Source organism: Humulus lupulus, chromosome 4 (assembly GCF_963169125.1).
Source record: "Humulus lupulus chromosome 4, drHumLupu1.1, whole genome shotgun sequence".
Lineage (NCBI taxonomy): Eukaryota > Viridiplantae > Streptophyta > Magnoliopsida > Rosales > Cannabaceae > Humulus > Humulus lupulus.
The window spans coordinates 161414111-161434357 of NC_084796.1; the positions used below are offsets into that span (position 1 = coordinate 161414111).

The 20247-nt window shown below is 31.2% G+C and overlaps 1 protein-coding gene across 1 annotated transcript; it reads left to right on the forward strand.

The window, feature by feature from the left end:
- The first annotated feature begins 4243 nt into the window (after positions 1-4243).
- On the forward strand, positions 4244-5065 carry LOC133829246 (uncharacterized). Its single transcript, XM_062259085.1, has one exon. It carries the CDS (start codon positions 4524-4526, stop codon positions 5061-5063), a length of 540 nt encoding a protein of 179 aa, XP_062115069.1. The 5' UTR covers positions 4244-4523; the 3' UTR covers positions 5064-5065.
- The last annotated feature ends 15182 nt before the right edge of the window (positions 5066-20247 follow it).

The following is a 20247-nucleotide window of genomic DNA, read 5'->3' on the forward strand; positions in this document are numbered from 1 at the left end:
AAGTTCCTACTAATTATACTAACTCACACTCTTATTGCTCTAAAATTTTGTGAGCTTAATGTTTTATTTCACACGAATGTTTGCTTTTAACCTAGCGGTATTTCACAAGAATGTTTGCTTTTAACTTGGTGGTATTTTATTTCACTATGCAGTAGTTATTATATTTTGCTCGTACAGTCGTGCTGTTGGCATTTAGACTTTACTTTTCTTTGCTAACTTGAAAATTCTAAGTCTTTCTAGACTTAAAACATTATAAGTCTTTTGTGAATAGTAAAGTCACTCTTATATATGCCTTATATTTTCGCTTGAGTACTTAGTGTTCTAACTCTTAGAAATTCTAGATATTTCATAAGTTCCTACTAATTATACTAACTCACACTCTTATTGCTCTAAAATTTTGTGAGCTTAATGTTTTATTTCACACGAATGTTTGCTTTTAACCTGGCGGTATTTCACATGAATGTTTGCTTTTAACTTGGTGGTATTTTATTTCACTATGCAGTAGTTATTATATTTTGCTCGTACAGTCGTGCTGTTGGCATTTAGACTTTACTTTTCTTTGCTAACTTGAAAATTCTAAGTCTTTCTAGACTTAAAACATTATAAGTCTTTTGTGAATAGTAAAGTCACTCTGATATATGCCTTATATTTTCGCTTGAGTACTTAGTGTTCTAACTCTTAGAAATTCTAGATATTTCATAAGTTCCTACTAATTATACTAACTCACACTCTTATTGCTCTAAAATTTTGTGAGCTTAATGTTTTATTTCACACGAATGTTTGCTTTTAACCTGGTGGTATTTCACATGAATGTTTGCTTTTAACTTGGTGGTATTTTATTTCACTATGCAGTAGTTATTATATTTTGCTCGTACAGTCGAGCTGTTGGCATTTAGACTTTACTTTTCTTTGCTAACTTGAAAATTCTAAGTCTTTCTAGACTTAAAACATTATAAGTCTTTTGTGAATAGTAAAGTCACTCTTATATATGCCTTATATTTTCGCTTGAGTACTTAGTGTTCTAACTCTTAGAAATTCTAGATATTTCATAAGTTCCTACTAATTATACTAACTCACACTCTTATTGCTCTAAAATTTTGTGAGCTTAATGTTTTATTTCACACGAATGTTTGCTTTTAACCTGGCGGTATTTCACATGAATGTTTGCTTTTAACTTGGTGGTATTTTATTTCACTATGCAGTAGTTATTATATTTTGCTCGTACAGTCGTGCTGTTGGCATTTAGACTTTACTTTTCTTTGCTAACTTGAAAATTCTAAGTCTTTCTAGACTTAAAACATTATAAGTCTTTTGTGAATAGTAAAGTCACTCTGATATATGCCTTATATTTTCGCTTGAGTACTTAGTGTTCTAACTCTTAGAAATTCTAAATATTTCATAAGTTCCTACTAATTATACTAACTCACACTCATATTGCTCTAAAATTTTGTGAGCTTAATGTTTTATTTCACACGAATGTTTGCTTTTAACCTAGCGGTATTTCACAAGAATGTTTGCTTTTAACTTGGTGGTATTTTATTTCACTATGCAGTAGTTATTATATTTTGCTCGTACAGTCGTGCTGTTGGCATTTAGACTTTACTTTTCTTTGCTAACTTGAAAATTCTAAGTCTTTCTAGACTTAAAACATTATAAGTCTTTTGTGAATAGTAAAGTCACTCTTATATATGCCTTATATTTTCGCTTGAGTACTTAGTGTTCTAACTCTTAGAAATTCTAGATATTTCATAAGTTCCTACTAATTATACTAACTCACACTCTTATTGCTCTAAAATTTTGTGAGCTTAATGTTTTATTTCACACGAATGTTTGCTTTTAACCTGGCGGTATTTCACATGAATGTTTGCTTTTAACTTGGTGGTATTTTATTTCACTATGCAGTAGTTATTATATTTTGCTCGTACAGTCGTGCTGTTGGCATTTAGACTTTACTTTTCTTTGCTAACTTGAAAATTCTAAGTCTTTCTAGACTTAAAACATTATAAGTCTTTTGTGAATAGTAAAGTCACTCTGATATATGCCTTATATTTTCGCTTGAGTACTTAGTGTTCTAACTCTTAGAAATTCTAGATATTTCATAAGTTCCTACTAATTATACTAACTCACACTCTTATTGCTCTAAAATTTTGTGAGCTTAATGTTTTATTTCACACGAATGTTTGCTTTTAACCTGGTGGTATTTCACCTGAATGTTTGCTTTTAACTTGGTGGTATTTTATTTCACTATGCAGTAGTTATTATATTTTGCTCGTACAGTCGAGCTGTTGGCATTTAGACTTTACTTTTCTTTGCTAACTTGAAAATTCTAAGTCTTTCTAGACTTAAAACATTATAAGTCTTTTGTGAATAGTAAAGTCACTCTGATATATGCCTTATATTTTCGCTTGAGTACTTAGTGTTCTAACTCTTAGAAATTCTAGATATTTCATAAGTTCCTACTAATTATACTAACTCACACTCTTATTGCTCTAAAATTTTGTGAGCTTAATGTTTTATTTCACACGAATGTTTGCTTTTAACCTGGCGGTATTTCACATGAATGTTTGCTTTTAACTTGGTGGTATTTTATTTCACTATGCAGTAGTTATTATATTTTGCTCGTACAGTCGTGCTGTTGGCATTTAGACTTTACTTTTCTTTGCTAACTTGAAAATTCTAAGTCTTTCTAGACTTAAAACATTATAAGTCTTTTGTGAATAGTAAAGTCACTCTGATATATGCCTTATATTTTCGCTTGAGTACTTAGTGTTCTAACTCTTAGAAATTCTAAATATTTCATAAGTTCCTACTAATTATACTAACTCACACTCTTATTGCTCTAAAATTTTGTGAGCTTAATGTTTTATTTCACACGAATGTTTGCTTTTAACCTAGCGGTATTTCACAAGAATGTTTGCTTTTAACTTGGTGGTATTTTATTTCACTATGCAGTAGTTATTATATTTTGCTCGTACAGTCGTGCTGTTGGCATTTAGACTTTACTTTTCTTTGCTAACTTGAAAATTCTAAGTCTTTCTAGACTTAAAACATTATAAGTCTTTTGTGAATAGTAAAGTCACTCTTATATATGCCTTATATTTTCGCTTGAGTACTTAGTGTTCTAACTCTTAGAAATTCTAGATATTTCATAAGTTCCTACTAATTATACTAACTCACACTCTTATTGCTCTAAAATTTTGTGAGCTTAATGTTTTATTTCACACGAATGTTTGCTTTTAACCTGGCGGTATTTCACATGAATGTTTGCTTTTAACTTGGTGGTTTTTTATTTCACTATGCAGTAGTTATTATATTTTGCTCGTACAGTCGTGCTGTTGGCATTTAGACTTTACTTTTCTTTGCTAACTTGAAAATTCTAAGTCTTTCTAGACTTAAAACATTATAAGTCTTTTGTGAATAGTAAAGTCACTCTGATATATGCCTTATATTTTCGCTTGAGTACTTAGTGTTCTAACTCTTAGAAATTCTAGATATTTCATAAGTTCCTACTAATTATACTAACTCACACTCTTATTGCTCTAAAATTTTGTGAGCTTAATGTTTTATTTCACACGAATGTTTGCTTTTAACCTGGTGGTATTTCACATGAATGTTTGCTTTTAACTTGGTGGTATTTTATTTCACTATGCAGTAGTTATTATATTTTGCTCGGACAGTCGAGCTGTTGGCATTTAGACTTTACTTTTCTTTGCTAACTTGAAAATTCTAAGTCTTTCTAGACTTAAAACATTATAAGTCTTTTGTGAATAGTAAAGTCACTCTGATATATGCCTTATATTTTCGCTTGAGTACTTAATGTTCTAACTCTTAGAAATTCTAGACATTTCATAAGTTCCTACTAATTATACTAACTCACACTCTTATTGCTCTAAAATTTTATGAGCTTAATGTTTTATTTCACAGAAATGTTTGCTTTTAACTTGGTGGTATTTTAAAAGATGCCAAGTTACTTAAGCTTTGATAAACAAATTATCTTATTGGCCATTTTCGACATCAAAAACTTACAAGTCAACCTAAAAGCAAATATCTTAATTCATGTTCTCATTGCATGTGTTGAATTAATTACCAGTATACCCTAAGTTATCCCCAAATATTTATAATTGGATAGACACGTGTCAGTTGATAACACATTGTGTTGACTAAAGAAATGAGAAAGGTTGAGACCAAAAATGTTTCATGCCTGACCAAGGATGAAACATGGCCGACCAGAGGTTTGTTCACTACACCAAAATAGGACTACCACAACATTAAATTCTAACAGTAATGAAAAAGTGTTATGCTAAATGTGTTAAAATTATAAGCGGGTTCACTCAAATTTTGGGCGCCATATGTTTCCTTTTTCATTTCTTTTTCTGCCAAGTTTAAAAGATTTATTTATCATTTTATTTAATTTTCTCTACATACTTCATCTTCCTCTGAGACCCATCTCTCTCGGTCTCTCACTCCCCTCCAGGAAAGATAAATCCCATTTAGAATACTTGTAAACAACGATTCAAAGAAATATGAGAAGGCTACAAAGGGACCAAGCCAAAGCAAATCTTCTCATTACGTCAACCATTGCTCCAATCTCTCTCTTCCTGGTACTTTTGACCCTTTTCTCACAAACCCATTTCTCTTCATCCTTCAGGGTCCTCATATTGAACTCTGACCATCCATTCACTCCCGTCCTATCATCAATCTCAGACGTCCACGACCTCCTCCCCAAATTTGGTCTCCCAAAGGGTCTCCTCCCCGATTTCCAATCTTACTCTCTCTCAGGTGATGATAGTTTCGAGGTCGAGCTCAGAAGCCCTTGCTATGTGTACTACGATAAGAAGATTATAGGGAAATTGAGTTATGGGTCAGTTTCTGATGTGACTGGAATTGAAGCCAAGATGCTCCTTTTGTGGGTCTCTGTGACTAAGATTCATACCGATAAGGGCTCAGATAGCATCAGATTCTATGTTGGATCTTTGTCTGAGGATCTTCCAGCCTCAAAATTTGAACATGTTCCTGACTGTAAGAGTAAGGCTTGCAAATCGACCAACCCAAAATCCATTTGAGTCTTGAGGTATATTCATTATTCACACACACACATATATATACTATTGCTTTCTTTTCTAATGATTTCAAGACTATTTCTCTACCAAGTTTGGTAATTTGACTGTGATGATGGGATAACTTTGTTTGATTGGTTCATATTTTGTGTTAGACATTGATTGTCGGTTTACTCAGTAATGAGATTATTTGGTTCCAATATGATAATTATAAGATTATTTCTCTACCAAGTTTAGGAATTTGATAGGGGATTATTTTATTTGGTTTGTCCAGGCACTAAGAACCCAACAGTAGCCACCCATCAATCCCTCCCTCTACACTTTTACTGTCCATCTCTTGAACGTTCCGCTCATTGGCCGTCCATTTCTCCAACACTACCCCTCTCTCAGTCTCGTCCTCTATTTCTCTGGAAACCCAGCAATGACTAACAATCTCTCCTTCCATATATTTCTTAAACCCTCTTTTTTGTTTCAGGTTATTAGTTTTGTATTAATATTTTTGAGTTTATTTTCAATGGTAAATGAATCTATCTTTTTCTCATTTATGATTTTTAATTTATTTCATGAGAGAGTAGTATTTCTCTTCATGTATATGTATTTGTGGCCTCTTATAACCCAATATTTTTATTGAAATTGCTTCAATCTTTTAAATTTCTCTATTCGTCATATTTCAAACTTGCTAGTCAAATTATATTGAATATATAGTTGATTCTTATGAAGCTCACCATTAAGATACAATATCATACAGTATGCATAAAGAGGCATTAATTGTTTAATTGCTCTGGTTTCTTTTCCAAACTATTGCAGTAAACAGGAATTTACTCTCCAAGATAAAGAATCCACAAAATGATACCATTGAAGTTGGGCCTAGAGATTATAAGCTGACCTTTTCGTCTACCTCAGGACAACTAAAACAGATGTACAGTTCTAAAATTGAGGTAAGTTGTTTAATTTCAAAAAGTAACCATGCAAAAATTTCTTAACCCAGTAGTTACATATTATAAAATCAGGCAAGCCAACCATAAATGGGCACCAAAAATGGAATGCTAACTTAAGTTTATATGTAAATTTTACATCTGTAAGGAACTTTTTTATGTCTTTTCTCTAACTTGACAAAAAAAATTGCATGCTAAAATAATGCTCATTTGATTGTCATATATTACAAGGTTGATGTGCTAATACAACAGAGCTATCTCTGGTATGGTTCAAGCACTAGTGATTCTGATTCTCAGGTAAGCACTTCATGTGCTATGGTTGTTGAGTTATTCAAGTCCCAAATTTTTCCAAGCGATGCCTTCAGTACTTAAAATGATCTGTCTTGCAGGCTTCAGGGGCATATATTTTCTGGCCTAATGGGGCACCTCCAATTGTTGTTTCAAGATCAGTATGCACTTTCTTGCAGTTCAATGTATATATATGTTATTATTTATTTTCTATAAAAAAAATTATAAGACCAATTTATGATAATAAGCTTTGAAAACAGCAAATTAACCAAGAGCTTCTAATGGTTTTGACTTCTGATCTATTATATAATTTAATGCATTTTATAGGTTCCACTAAAAGTCATTCGTGGAGCTTCAGTTGATGAGATTCACCAAGAGTTTAATTCATGGATCTATCAGGTTATTAGCATATTTTCGGGTTTAACATTTTAGGCCATAATGTAAGAACCAGAACTTGTTCTCTTATAATAGAATCAAACAAAAATGAAACACAATCAGATTGCAATTTTCTGGTCTTGGGAACTATCAGACCATTCACAAAATATAATTTCATTTTTAAACCTTCATTTGGTAACCATAACTTTTCGGTTTATGTCATATTAGGTTACCAGGCTTTACAAGGACAAAGAACATGCTGAAGTTGAATTCACAGTGAGTACAAACATACCAGACCAAGAAAATATATATAAATAGATCAAACAAATAATGAGACATATAGACTTAGTGTGTGTAGTTCTGACAACTCTTTATTTTGAAAGATTGGTCCAATCCCCGTAGATGATGGTGTTGGGAAAGAGGTCATCACGTGATTGGCAACGAATATGGAAACGAACAAAGTTTTCTACACTGATTCGAATGGAAGGGATTTTCTGAAACGAGTAAGTATTTCTTATAAACATAAGTTATTGGTTTTGCTATCTTGATATATATGATCACTGACAATGGTTTCTCAGGTTCGAGATTATAGAGAAGATTGGTCTCTTTCAGTTACTCAACCTGTAACAGGAAACTATTACCCAGTAAATTTTCTTAACCACTGCTCCATATGATACTAACAAGTATTACCATTTTCTTGAAACAACAAGAACAACTACTAACTTAAATGAACTCTTATATTTCTACTAATAGTAGTAATAATCTTCTATAACCTCTGGCTTTCCACTTTCTTTAGCTTAATCTTGGAATTTTCATGGTGGATAAGAAATCTGAATTATCGGTATTAGTTGATTGTGCCACTGGGGGAGCCAGCATTGCAGATGGACAACTAGAGCTGATGCTGCACAGGTAAAAATTTCCACATATTCATATTCTCAGCAACTAAAGCTGAGGTGTTCACATTATACATATATGGATTAATTATCTATTACTTAATAACACTATTCTAATATCTCTTAGCTTTCCTTATATTGTTTTTTTCTTTTCCTAAAAGACTTTCTTATATTCCTTATCAAGATTTTTTAATTGTTGTTACATATTTTGTTCATAGAATGCAAGGCTTTCTTTTGAGTGTGGTGTTTAATCAATTACTTGGTTATTGATTCAACAGTAACAATTATTTTATTTATGTGCTTGAATGTTGTAGAAACCTCTTACTTGATTATGGATTTTGTGTTTATTTTTATATTTTTCTTTCCTTTTTTGTGATGCAAACCAAGTGTGTGTGAAAATGCCTCAATGGACTAAGATTGTGAAATTTAGTGAATGATTCTTCTATAGGCTAATGTAGTTGTTGCTTATTGTTCTCTAGGCCTTTTTTTTATTTCAGTTTTAAATTTGGTAGTATATATTATGGAATGACCTAAATAGTTGATTCTTTGAAGAGGAATTTTTTAGATAATATTTTTAAACATTTTATTCCTAAAGATGATATGAATCTTAATTTTTATTTTGTTGCTCCTTAATGTTAAATTGAGGCACCTAGCCATTATGAAGGAAAGTATATAGAATAATTTATTGGAGTATTTCATATATATTTCAAATATTTTAACTATGCCAGTGAAGCTTAAAGAGATTGTTTGGGCTTTATATAATTTTATGCAGATAAGTATAGTCTTTTTAGGGGAATAAATGATGTGTTTAAGACATATATTTTTAATAATGTACAATATTGAACAATATTTGATTATGATGGGTATATGTTTTGATTTATTTCTGTATTGATTGATTTGTGAATTAAATCTAATGAAAGAGGAGGCTAGATGAGATAGAGGCCGATGTGGAAGTGCTGATGTATTAGAAGAGTTGGGGATAGTTATCGACCTGGAACTTGAGGTTGGTGCTGTAAATTTATGTTTTAGATGAATAAGCTGGTAGATTAATAAGATGCTAAACCAATTATAAATTTGTCAATGTCTTTGTCAGCAACAGCTTCTCATCTTGTAAGAGTGTAACTGAACTAATTATCATATGGTAAATTTATCTCCTGATAACAGGGAGTTTCAAGCTATGTGAAAGAAGCAGGCATTGGATTTATGATGCCTCCAACATATCATCCAGCAATGAAGGTTGTCCGCTCAGTCGGGAAAAAGCTGAAAGTAAAAACTGTATTTAATATATTGGGTCCTATGTTAAACCCAGCAAGAGTACCATATGCTATTGTGGGGGTCTATGCAGAAGATTTGGTAAGTTTTTTGTCAGATTTTTATAATTTTAAACTTTACTTCTACCTATTTTGTTGAATTGTGGTCTACATATGATGTTCATGGTGACTAGCAAATATGACTTGCATATCTAAGGCTTTTACAATATATATTGAAAATTTCTGGACCTTCCTTTCTATTGAAAATTGTACAATATATATTCTTTCATTTCTATTGAAACTTGTGCATGAATATACTTTTTTTTTATGTTTGCATATTTTAGGACCTTGATCAAGACTCCAAATGCAGCTCACGGATAGGGCTATGGACGGGGTTGGAGGGCTCGAGCTTTCGGAGGGCCGTGGATGGCTCGGTCTCACGAAGAGGTCATGGGTCAAAACTTGAAAAGCAGGAAAACCTCGCTGAACCCATTATTTTCATGTTGCTGGTATGTTCTATAAATTTCTGGCTGTCTTTGTTCGTGTGATGTCTAAATAAACACAAGTGTGAAAAGTACAAAGTATATTTGATTAAATATTTGCACTCTAGTCATGTTGACTGTGATATACGAAATGGGGAGTCTTATGCAGGATTAAATCAATACTTAGAGTTCTCAACTGTAACTTTAATGAAATTTATTTGGAAAAAAAAAAGATGAATTTTTTAGCTGTTGTTTTCAATTTTGATCCACTTAGAGAAAACCTAAATATTGAATTCTTATAACTGTTTGTTGGAGTTTGCATATCATGTTATTACTTTGTATATGATTTTCTCTTTTTATTAAAGTTACTCTCTTGCATCTCTTGTTTATAATCAACTTTTTTTTTATATCTCTCCCCTTAGAACACTGGGCAATATATATAATAATTACTTAGTATGCCTAGTACATTTCTTATAATCCTATTGGACATATATTTAGCCAATAATAATAGGCCTAATTAGTAACTAGTTCTTTTTATTTTTTATGGAATAATTAAACCTCAAAGAAGGCCTAATATTCTTATCATCTGTCTTGTTATAAGTAGTTGTGTGTCACGATAAAACTTTGTTATTGCGCTAGTTCTTTGTCACTCACTGAATTAGCTTACATAACTAACTCTTGAACTCTCTTTAAATAATCTTCACAGTTGCTACTTTATCATTCCATTAATAGAAGATTTATTTAATTCTTCCTGCTGAAAATTACAATGTCCAAGTAGTGCTTGAACTTTGAGAGAGTTGGAGATTTTTCAGCATAAATATCTGTTGTATGAACTTACTTATGTCAATATGATCTTATGCTTTAGTGGCAGCTATGATTATGGCAGTGAAAACATTTGATAACTACTGAATTTAAATTGGATTGATTCTCATATTGAAGATTGCATTCCCCAGTTTTAACCTGTTCCTGAATTTTGGTTTTAGTCTCTCTAGCTCTTAATTTCCATCTCTCAGAACTATAGTACTAAATTTCTAATTCAAATTATTTAGAACCAGTTGTAATGATAGTAGAATTCTTCTATGGTGTATAATTTCATTAAACTTCTGTTGATGAAGAAGTTTATCAAAATTATCCACCATAGAAGTTTAGACTATTAGAAAAGTATTATAATAACTAATCAAATAAAGTCATATGAGTTTGATATGTTCTGACTTTATATGGATTTGTTCTATTTCCTTGTGGACAGCCCTTTGAGTTCCCACTCTGCAATTTAATGAAACTCCTATGCAAAATTCATCTTTTCTTCAATTCAGTTGTTCTTTTGACAGATTTTCACTTAATTAATATTGTAAATTTTTCTTTTTCTCCACATTTAGTGCCACATCAGGGGGTATTCTATACAGAGCTGTTGAAGAAGAGGATAAGAAACATGGAGATATTCTAAGACTGGTAAATTTTATTCTTCTTCTACATTGTACCCTTGGTGCAAAACATTGTCAATTCAGTTTGGTATTTTTTTTTCAATAACTCATAAAGGCAAATATTTACAATGTTGTGAGCAGGACCATTTCAGCTCAAGATCTGTCCCATTTTTCAGGTTTGTATTTTTTTTCTACATTTTTATTTCTGCTCTCTTTGTCTCTCTCAGCTCCCTCTCTCACTCATCTCTTTTTTGCATTTCTTAAATATTTCTACCAGCAAGTTTCAGAATAATACTTAGGGGGGAAGTTGTGGAACATCAAAATATCGCTAATGATCTCAAATTTCCACAATTTATTGTGTATAAACCTCAGAATGAAAGAGCTGTTGAGGTTTGTTATATTGTGTTGTTTCAGTTGTCTTCATCATGTTTCAATGATTTCCAAGATGCTATTAGTTCATAATTTCTGTTGGTACTTGCAGCTCTTTGGTTTAACTTGAACTTCTTTCTCTCATTATTCACGGTCAAATTATAAAAAACTATTGGGTTTCTTAACAACTTCTTTCTGTTGGTACTTGATGCAAAGGTTTTTGATCCTTCTTACCCAAAAATCTCTGACTGAGTTGATGGGAAAGTCTTCTATTTTGCTTATCAATGGAAGCTTGCAAAGGAGAATCCATGGACTAGTGGGTGGCTTCTTTAAATCTCCACAGCTCAAGGCTCAAATCACCAGAGACATGTACAAGTATGTCCAAGAATCTATGAAAAATTGGAGCCATGGCCGATCCATCTACATTTAGGATGAAACCAAAAATGTAAGCTTTCTTTCTCACACATCTTGATCTTGGGGAATGAGTTGTGAGGATATTCTTTAATATTTGAAGTTTAGAAAGGAAAAATAAAAAATAAAGACTATTACTTGGTTCATCTGAGTTTAGTTTTTTTGGGAAGAGTTTAAAGTAGACACAGCAAAAAACAAAAGATGCCTTCTATCTTTAAAGTTTAAACCTTTGGCCTTTTTTGTGTGGTTAAGATATTTTTAGGGGGTGATTTATTTATATTCATAAATATTTATTTGTTTGGGGGGATAAAGAATATGTCTGTGAAACAGTGAAAGTAATAATTATTGATTTTTGAAATACCCCATCTCAGGCTTCTACTCAGGTTTGAAAATGATTTGCTAAATAGAAAAGGTGAACCAGTTGTTATGGGGTTCAAAATAAGTTTGTTTGAATAATTGTCTTTCAAAACAGATTCACAATTATTATGTTTAATGGTACTTTTTAAAAGTTAATAACACATATAAGACTAAACCCCCTTTTGGTCTCTCTCTCAGATTGCATTTCAAGTACTAGTTAAGGAATTGATTAATTTGGATCGTGGTGAGGAAATGGAGTCTCTAAGAAAACAATTTCAAGAATTTATGGCAGGCCTCATGTCATTACCAATAAACATTCTGGGAACTAGGCTTCACAGATCATTACAGGTAAGTTAGTTATTATTAATCTATTAACTCAAGATGTAACTTTGGTTATGGTATTTATTTTTCTTGAATAACTTTTATTCGAGTCCCAATTGTGCCTTGTTGATATTTAAATTTGGTTATGGTATTTATTTTTATTCACAATAGATGTCTGTGCATATGATTGGAGCAGAAAAAACAGGGTACATTTGTTGTTTAGTTTGTGTAGATAACCAACCTTAATGCAATTATAGTGTCTCAAATTACTTGGGATTGCAATATGCATGAATATAACAGCAGTCTGAAATCACATTCCCCGTAAAACCAACCATCTAGGGGACTCAGGAACAAAATGTAGACCAACCAGTAAGACAATGCATGGAACTAGTCCTTCAGATAAAAAAATAAAAAAAAACTCAGAAGTCAGTCCCTTAAATTCTTGTATTGAACTCAAGTGCAATACCAATCTTTCAAAATCCTGATATTTCTATGCAATTTATGGTATTGAACTTGGTTTGGTCACATTTTTAGTCTTACTAAACCATTTTCTCTAGTTCAGACATGATATGGACTAGTCCTTTATGAATGATGAATGGACATTTGACCATATGGTCCCCATGCATTTTTCTGTTGAAATATGTTTTACTGTACATTGGCTTTAAGGTCTGATAACTATTTTTTGCACTTTGGAATTGGCACAAATGGGAATCTTCAATTTGTTGTGTTTTGATTATTTAAAAATTTGCCAAGAGTTTCTTTTCTTGATAGGCTTGTTTGATTTTTCTATAAATTTTTTGGTTTACCTTGTTCTTTCTATTGATATTTTTTTTCTTTATGCTCTAGGCGGTGTGTTTTGCTTTAATGGGCATTGGCAGCCCATTTCATGCTAAAAAAGCTGCTGTGAGTGGGTAATTGGAGAGTCGAGTGTGTAAATATTGTTCTTTTCCTGTGTACTGTGTTATGTTTGGGGTCATTTGGGACATGTTACTTTCTGATTCTTTTGAGATCTGCATGTAAAATCCTCAACTTATCTATTTGCATACATTTGTTGAAAACATCAGGTTCTGGCCTTCGGGTACTGTGTGACTTCAGGCCATCAACTACAGAGGTTAACATAACAATAAAGCTTTTACTTGTGTTGCTTTTCTCGACAATGGAGTTTTGTTGTCTCAGTTCACGTTTTGGTGGCATGATAGACATGGAATCTGTCGAGGATGTGGCTAATATTTCTAATGTGTCTGGGATTACTACCCATTCTTTGCAACTGTACAGTCATTGCTGACCATTGGACCGTCTCCCTGCAACTGTACAGTCATTGCAACTGTTGTTTATTTCTTTGTGTTGAAAGTAGTAACTTTTAACTATGTTGAATATTTAAGACTCCTTGAATACTTAAAGAACATTTTGTTGTTGATGACAGTGTTGAATGTTTTAAACTAATTTGTGGATTGTTAATACAATGTTGAATGTTCAACTATTTGTTATTTGAAAATCAAGTTCATTTGATGATGCTAGTATATATTAGAAAGCTAATTTTAATTATATAAAAAAAATTAAAATATAATAGAATAAATTAGTGTTATATAAATAAAATATATAATGAGAATTTAAACTTATCTAAATATTAAAATAATACAAAAAATTGTGTTATAATATCTATTACAATAACACTTTTTATGCAAAGAATTGTGTTATGCAAACTTCATTATATAACACAAATAATGTGTTATACTAAAGTCTAGTATAACAGAAAAAATGTGTTATACTAAAGTATAGTATAACACAAAAAATGTGTTATACTAAAGTGTAGTATAACACAAATTTATAAGTATTGAAATGTGTTATATAATCGACTATAAATAGCATAATTAAACACTTATCTATATATTAAAATAACACAGAAAATGTGTTATCATTGACAGTATAATAATACATCTGTATAACAATGATAAAGTGTTATGTAAAGTACCCTGACCTACGATAACATAGTCGGTCTTAACACATCAGAAAGTGTTATGATATCTTTTGATAACACATTTTCAGTGTTATTAAAAGCATTTTTTCTTGTAGTGGTTTGCCTTAGCCGACCAGTGTGTTCCATGCCAAACCCTATGCCCATGCCGACCAGAGTATTCCATGCCGACTAGTGACGTTCTTTGGTATGTTTGGCGTTGTCTTAGCCGAACAGTTATCTCAGAAGTTATCACCTAGGTGACTCTTCGGTAAAGCCTCAGTAACAGCTTCAACCCGGATCATTCGCAACTGCAGCGGGAATATCTAAAACATCCCGGAATAATAGCTATATTGATGTAATTTATTTATTATTCATTAATTAAAGTTGTTGAAACAATCAAGGACCCCGTCAAAGCGGGATATTTCTCATGTACGATCCATGAGCCAATAAATAAATGGCTCATGGAATTATTGAAGGGGATTCGATTCTGGGAATATTTTTACTGAAAGTTTCAAGAGAGAAACATTGTATCTTTTCACTTGCACTTGAGAAACTTAGTTGACTCAGGCTCATCTGATCTCAAGTGTAGGCCAAATATATTATAACTCTAAGTGGATTAGGCTATTGCCAACGAATTGGGGCTGAACCACTATAAAATTACTTGTGTTATTTATCTTCTATTCAAGGTTCATCGTAGTTTTTTGCGTCTACTCGTAGTTGGCCAAAATGGTGGTCAACATTTGGATTAATATAGAGAGACATTAATAATTATCTTATTATTATATATTTATCATAAGATATTTATCTATTTAAAACTAATATTTTATGATAAAGTTAATTTTTGAATTAACTGATATTTATTTTGGGGTAAATATATTATCTTAAATATTAATTAAATAAACAAATGAGAAAATTAAGGAAATCCCTACATGTGGCTCACAACACACTCACTGTACAGTGAGTGTGTGTAATATCTGTGGGATTTGAATTTTAAATTTTACATTTATTTGTTTATTTAATTATTATTTTAAAATATGATTTAAATTAAATAATTAAATAAGTTGTAACTAGTCAGTTTTATTTTAAATAAAGTAAAGATTAATTAAATTAGTTAATTATATTTATAAACCTAAAACAAACGATACTTTCAGTAGAAGAAAAAGAAGTTAGTTTTTACTATCAGACTCTCTCAAGATGGAAACAATAGAATTTCCTAAACATCAAATTCTAGAAATTTTTATAGCCTCTCTCTTCTCAATCCTCTCTAGATCTCATGTGTTGAGTACATCTAGAGTCTAAATTAACCTTTAAATCCTACGTGCCCACACACGCCGTTGTGTGTTTGAGGATTGACTTTGAAGGCTAAGCTATGAGCTTTCATAATAAGGATAGGAAGATAGTTGATTTATACAAAATGATTCAAGGATACTTAATAGGCTTCAAGATGTAATCTTTTATCTATTTGTATGTGATTTAATATATCTATATATGTATGATCCTGGTGGTATTAATAAAATTTTAAAAGATCTCATTCGGGTGCATATTTTGATTTTCATATTTAATACCAATAATAGGATATCATCAACGCGCCTGTTGGCATGAGCGTGCTGGCTCCTGAAGTCAGCATTCTCTTGTTCAACCAAACCTATATAAAATAGATTTTCACGATGGCGCCGTGACGATGAACTGTCGGTTTCCTTGTTGTTTCTGGTTTAACTACCTCTTTGAATCTTCTTCACGTGCTGGTCTTCAGTTCTGGGCTGCCACCATGATTGCTGAGAGAGTTTTAGGATGAAAAAGTTGTAAGCCTAATTTTCCTCTCAATGTAAGAACAAATTTGTTGACGCATTTTTTCGGCAACAGTGAATTAAGAAATTTGATATGGAAATTAGGATATATATTTAAACCGTATAATAATAAAGAAAAACACCAAGAACTTTTTTGTGGTTCAGTGGTTAAAATCTACCTAGTCCACAAGTCTTTATTATCTCTTAAGAAATTGTTTATGGCGATTTCGGCAGAGCTTCAGCATACAAGATATCGGTCCCTTGATCTATCAATTCTCCCTCTATTTATAGGGGTTCACTTGACAGATTCGAGAGTCGTTTGATACGTTGTAATGTACAAGTTTGAGTTATTTGTCAAATGTATAATTGTATACACTTTAAGACATAAACTGCCTGTCATTATACGTTTAACACGCAGGAGTTACAAGTCAATAATTAAGTGTTTAAAGTCTTCAGGAATTCAATGGTGTGTATTCCATGCGTTGACAATGAGCTAAATGCATTCTACGCAATCTAAAGATTTCTAAACTTTCACGAGCTCGAACATTAAGAGATGCTCGAGCTCCTTATTATGCGACCTGGAGATCTAGCTGGGTGATCACCTTATTATCTGGTTGGATAGGTCTTGACTCGAGCTAGTGATTTCATGGAACTTGTTTCGTATTTTCGGAGCTATGAATAACTTCATTAAATTCTTGACACCTGTACCATGAACAAGACACGTCAGCTCGTGATTTTCAAGTAAAACAAGAATACTTCGGTACATCAAAGGTACAACAAACTATGGATTGTTTTATTCATCTTCTAACAATTATGAGATAGTTAGATATAGTAATAGCGATAAGAGTTGTGACTTGGATGATAGAAAGAGCACCACTGGATTTGTGTTTTTCATGGGAACAATTGCTTTTACTTGGATGTCAAAGACGCAACCAATCGCCGCACTATCAACTTGTGAAGTTGAATATGTTGCTGCAACTTTATTTGTTTGTCATGCTATTTGGCTAAGAAACTTGTTGAAAGATTTAAATGTGCCACAAGAGGAGCCTATCGAGATTCGTGTTGACAACAAATCACCACTCGCTCTAGTAAAGAATCTTGTCTTTCATGAAAGAAGAAAGCACATTGACACTCGTTATCATTACATACGAGAATGTCTTTGGAAGAAAAGAAGTGAGTTCGGAGTTCGTTAAGTCTCAAGACCAAGCAGCAGACATCTTTACCAAGCCACTCAAGGGAGAAACCTTCGCCAAGTTACGAAGTATTCTTGCAGTCACAAATCAAGTTTAAGGGGGGATGTTGAAATCTTAAAATTTATTTATTATGGTTGTTTCTAGAACTTTCATGAATTTAGAGTTTCTAAAGTTTCCAAGTATTTACTAGAGTTTTTAGTGTCTTCATGTATTTACAAGAGTTTCTAGAATGTTCCACTACAACAAAATAGGCATTTAATGGCTATATGGGGGAGACATTGTAGACATTTAATGTCTCCCCCTAGGGGAGACGTTGTTGCAGGAGCCATCTAAAGTGGCCCTATGACGTCTCCCATGGGGAGACTTTGTAGACTTCCAACGTCTCCCCCTGGGAGACGTTATTGGTTTTTGTAAATTTTTTTAAAAAATAATTAAATAATTATTTTCAGTATATTAATTAATAGAATTAAATATATTAATTTTTTTTGAAATAGAATTAAATATATTAATTAAAAAATCTAAATTATATGCAAATTTAAATTGTGAATTTTCATTAATAAAACCGAAATGTGTATATAATATGTTTTTGCTAGCTAAATATACAAAATTGTAATATTTGTTGTTAAACATACAAAATTAATAAATATTACTTTAGCTAGCTAGACATATGGTAAGAAATAAAATGTAAAAAAAAAACTAATATGTGGGACGATGACTTTGAATTATCGGTAACATATGGTTCGCCCAGTGTTGTCGCAGTTCATTAATCTGTGCTGGTGTATATGGCGTAGTGTTTAGCTACAAAAAAAAATACAAAGTAAAATATATTAGTTAATTATTATTTAATTATATATACTTTAATAATAAATTAATTGTTAACTTTGTATAAATTTATATATACATACCACTTTATTCAAGTAATGTCCAGGTCGTGGATGTTCAATGTAATCCTTCAACGTTCTCATCACATAATATCCAAATGTCACTTGTCTGGTTGGTGTGGACACTAATATTTAACTAAAAATACTTAATATAAAGAATATTAGTAAAATTCAACTATAGATTGTCAAAATAATTGAAATTGTAGTTAGTTACTTTAGGTTGCACAATTTATATATTATTTGGAATCTCGAGATGTTTTGGTAGACTGGTCAGAAAAATGTTGACCCCGTTATTATATTCCACGGATAACCTATTCGTTGACATTCATTTTCTATCCATATCATCTCCTATGTCTATGAAAAATTAAAGTAAAAAAAAATACTAAATAAGCATACGAAAAATTGGGCAGCATTTCCCCTATATTAGTAACCTAACCATCTGTCAATCTAATCAAATCCAATCGAATAAGCACAACACAATACAAATATAATAATAGAATAATAAAATACATAATTCTAGACAAAATCGAGCAGCATTTCCCCTATAATAGTGATCTAACCATCTGTGAACAACAAGTCAAAAAATTCAAATAACACACAATAAGTTTCTTCCTTATAGCTCCGTAGCACACAATTTTTTTTTTCCAGAACCTACTTCACTAAAACACACAGTTCTCAACCTTCTATTATCACCGAAACACACAATTTTAATCTCAGAACCTACTTCACTATGGATGAATATTTAAGATATTTAAACCCCTCTAACAAAAGTTTAATAATACTAAAACAAGGAAGAAGATAATGTATGTACCACTTGCAATTAATAGTCATTGCTAACAAATTTACTTCACTTTGTAAAGAGCGCACTTTGCTATTAAATTCACAACTTACAAAACTAAATTAATTAATAAATAAAATATTAATAAACAAACTTCATTAAATAATTAGATTAACAATAATTTATTATTGAAATTTTAGAAACTTAAAAATCTCAAATGTGTGCTTGAAATCGAAAATTTGAGGCAAAAATCTCAGTTAAAACCACAACTTAAAAATTTAAATTAATTAATTAATAAAAAATTACTAAATCAATAAAATAACATAACTATATATAAATAACCTAGTTAAATTTTAATAAAGATTACAAATATATATAATTTTCTAATTAAATAATAATATAAATTAAAAAAAATTACAAACATTATAAACTCAAATTACTATTTTTTATGTAAAATTAAAATTAAATTATTTTTCTTATTTTAGACAATTATTAAATACATTTTAGCAAAACATATTTACATATATATGCTTAACAAATATTAAAAATTAATTAAAAAATGTATAATTTTCGGATTACATAGTAATAAAAATTTTAAAATAGTAAATAATGTGGTATCATCTTAAAATTAAACAATATAGTATCTCAAATATACATAAAAATTATTTTTCATACTTTAAATTAATATTTCTAATAAAACCCACAAATCATATAAAAAAATCCACAAAAATAATTTTTTCTACCATTATAACTATAATACATTGTTTAATCTTGAAATCCTACCTCAAATATGCTTTAAATCCACTTTGTTGAGCCAAAAATCACCAAAAACCGTAACTCATAAACCCTAAAATCTCAATATCAATTCCTTAATAACTAGAGACAATAAGCATGAAAATTATCCTAACTATTATACAACACTTATAAATAATAAAAACTTACCTTAAATGAGATTTCATAGCCTAAAATCGGCCAAAATCGTCAAAAAATGGCCCTGAAATCGGCCAGAAAATTGCCCTTCTCCGCCTCTGGTTCATGCGCTCGGGGAATAAGAAAGAAAGGCTGAATATATATATTAGGTCAAACATTTAACGTCTCTCCTGGGAAGACGTGCCAAACATCTAACGTCTCCCCTGGGGAGACGTCCCATGTGGCACGTCTCCCCAGGGGAGACGTTAGATGTCTGGCACGTCTTCCCAAGGGAGACATCAGATGCTCTTATATGTCTGATATTTTATAAATAAATAATTTTATATTTATTTTTTTAAATTAACGTCTCCCACCACTTTTAATGACTTACCTTAGTAGTCATCAACAAGAACTTTTAATGATTTACACCATTAGACTTTAAATATCCCTGAATACTTTTAATGACTTACACTATTGTTGTAAGTCATTATAGAGAGTCATTAAAAGTGAAAATTGTTGTAGTGTTCATATATTTACTAGGATTTATTGAGTACTTTAATATTCTAGAACTCTTCTTTATTAG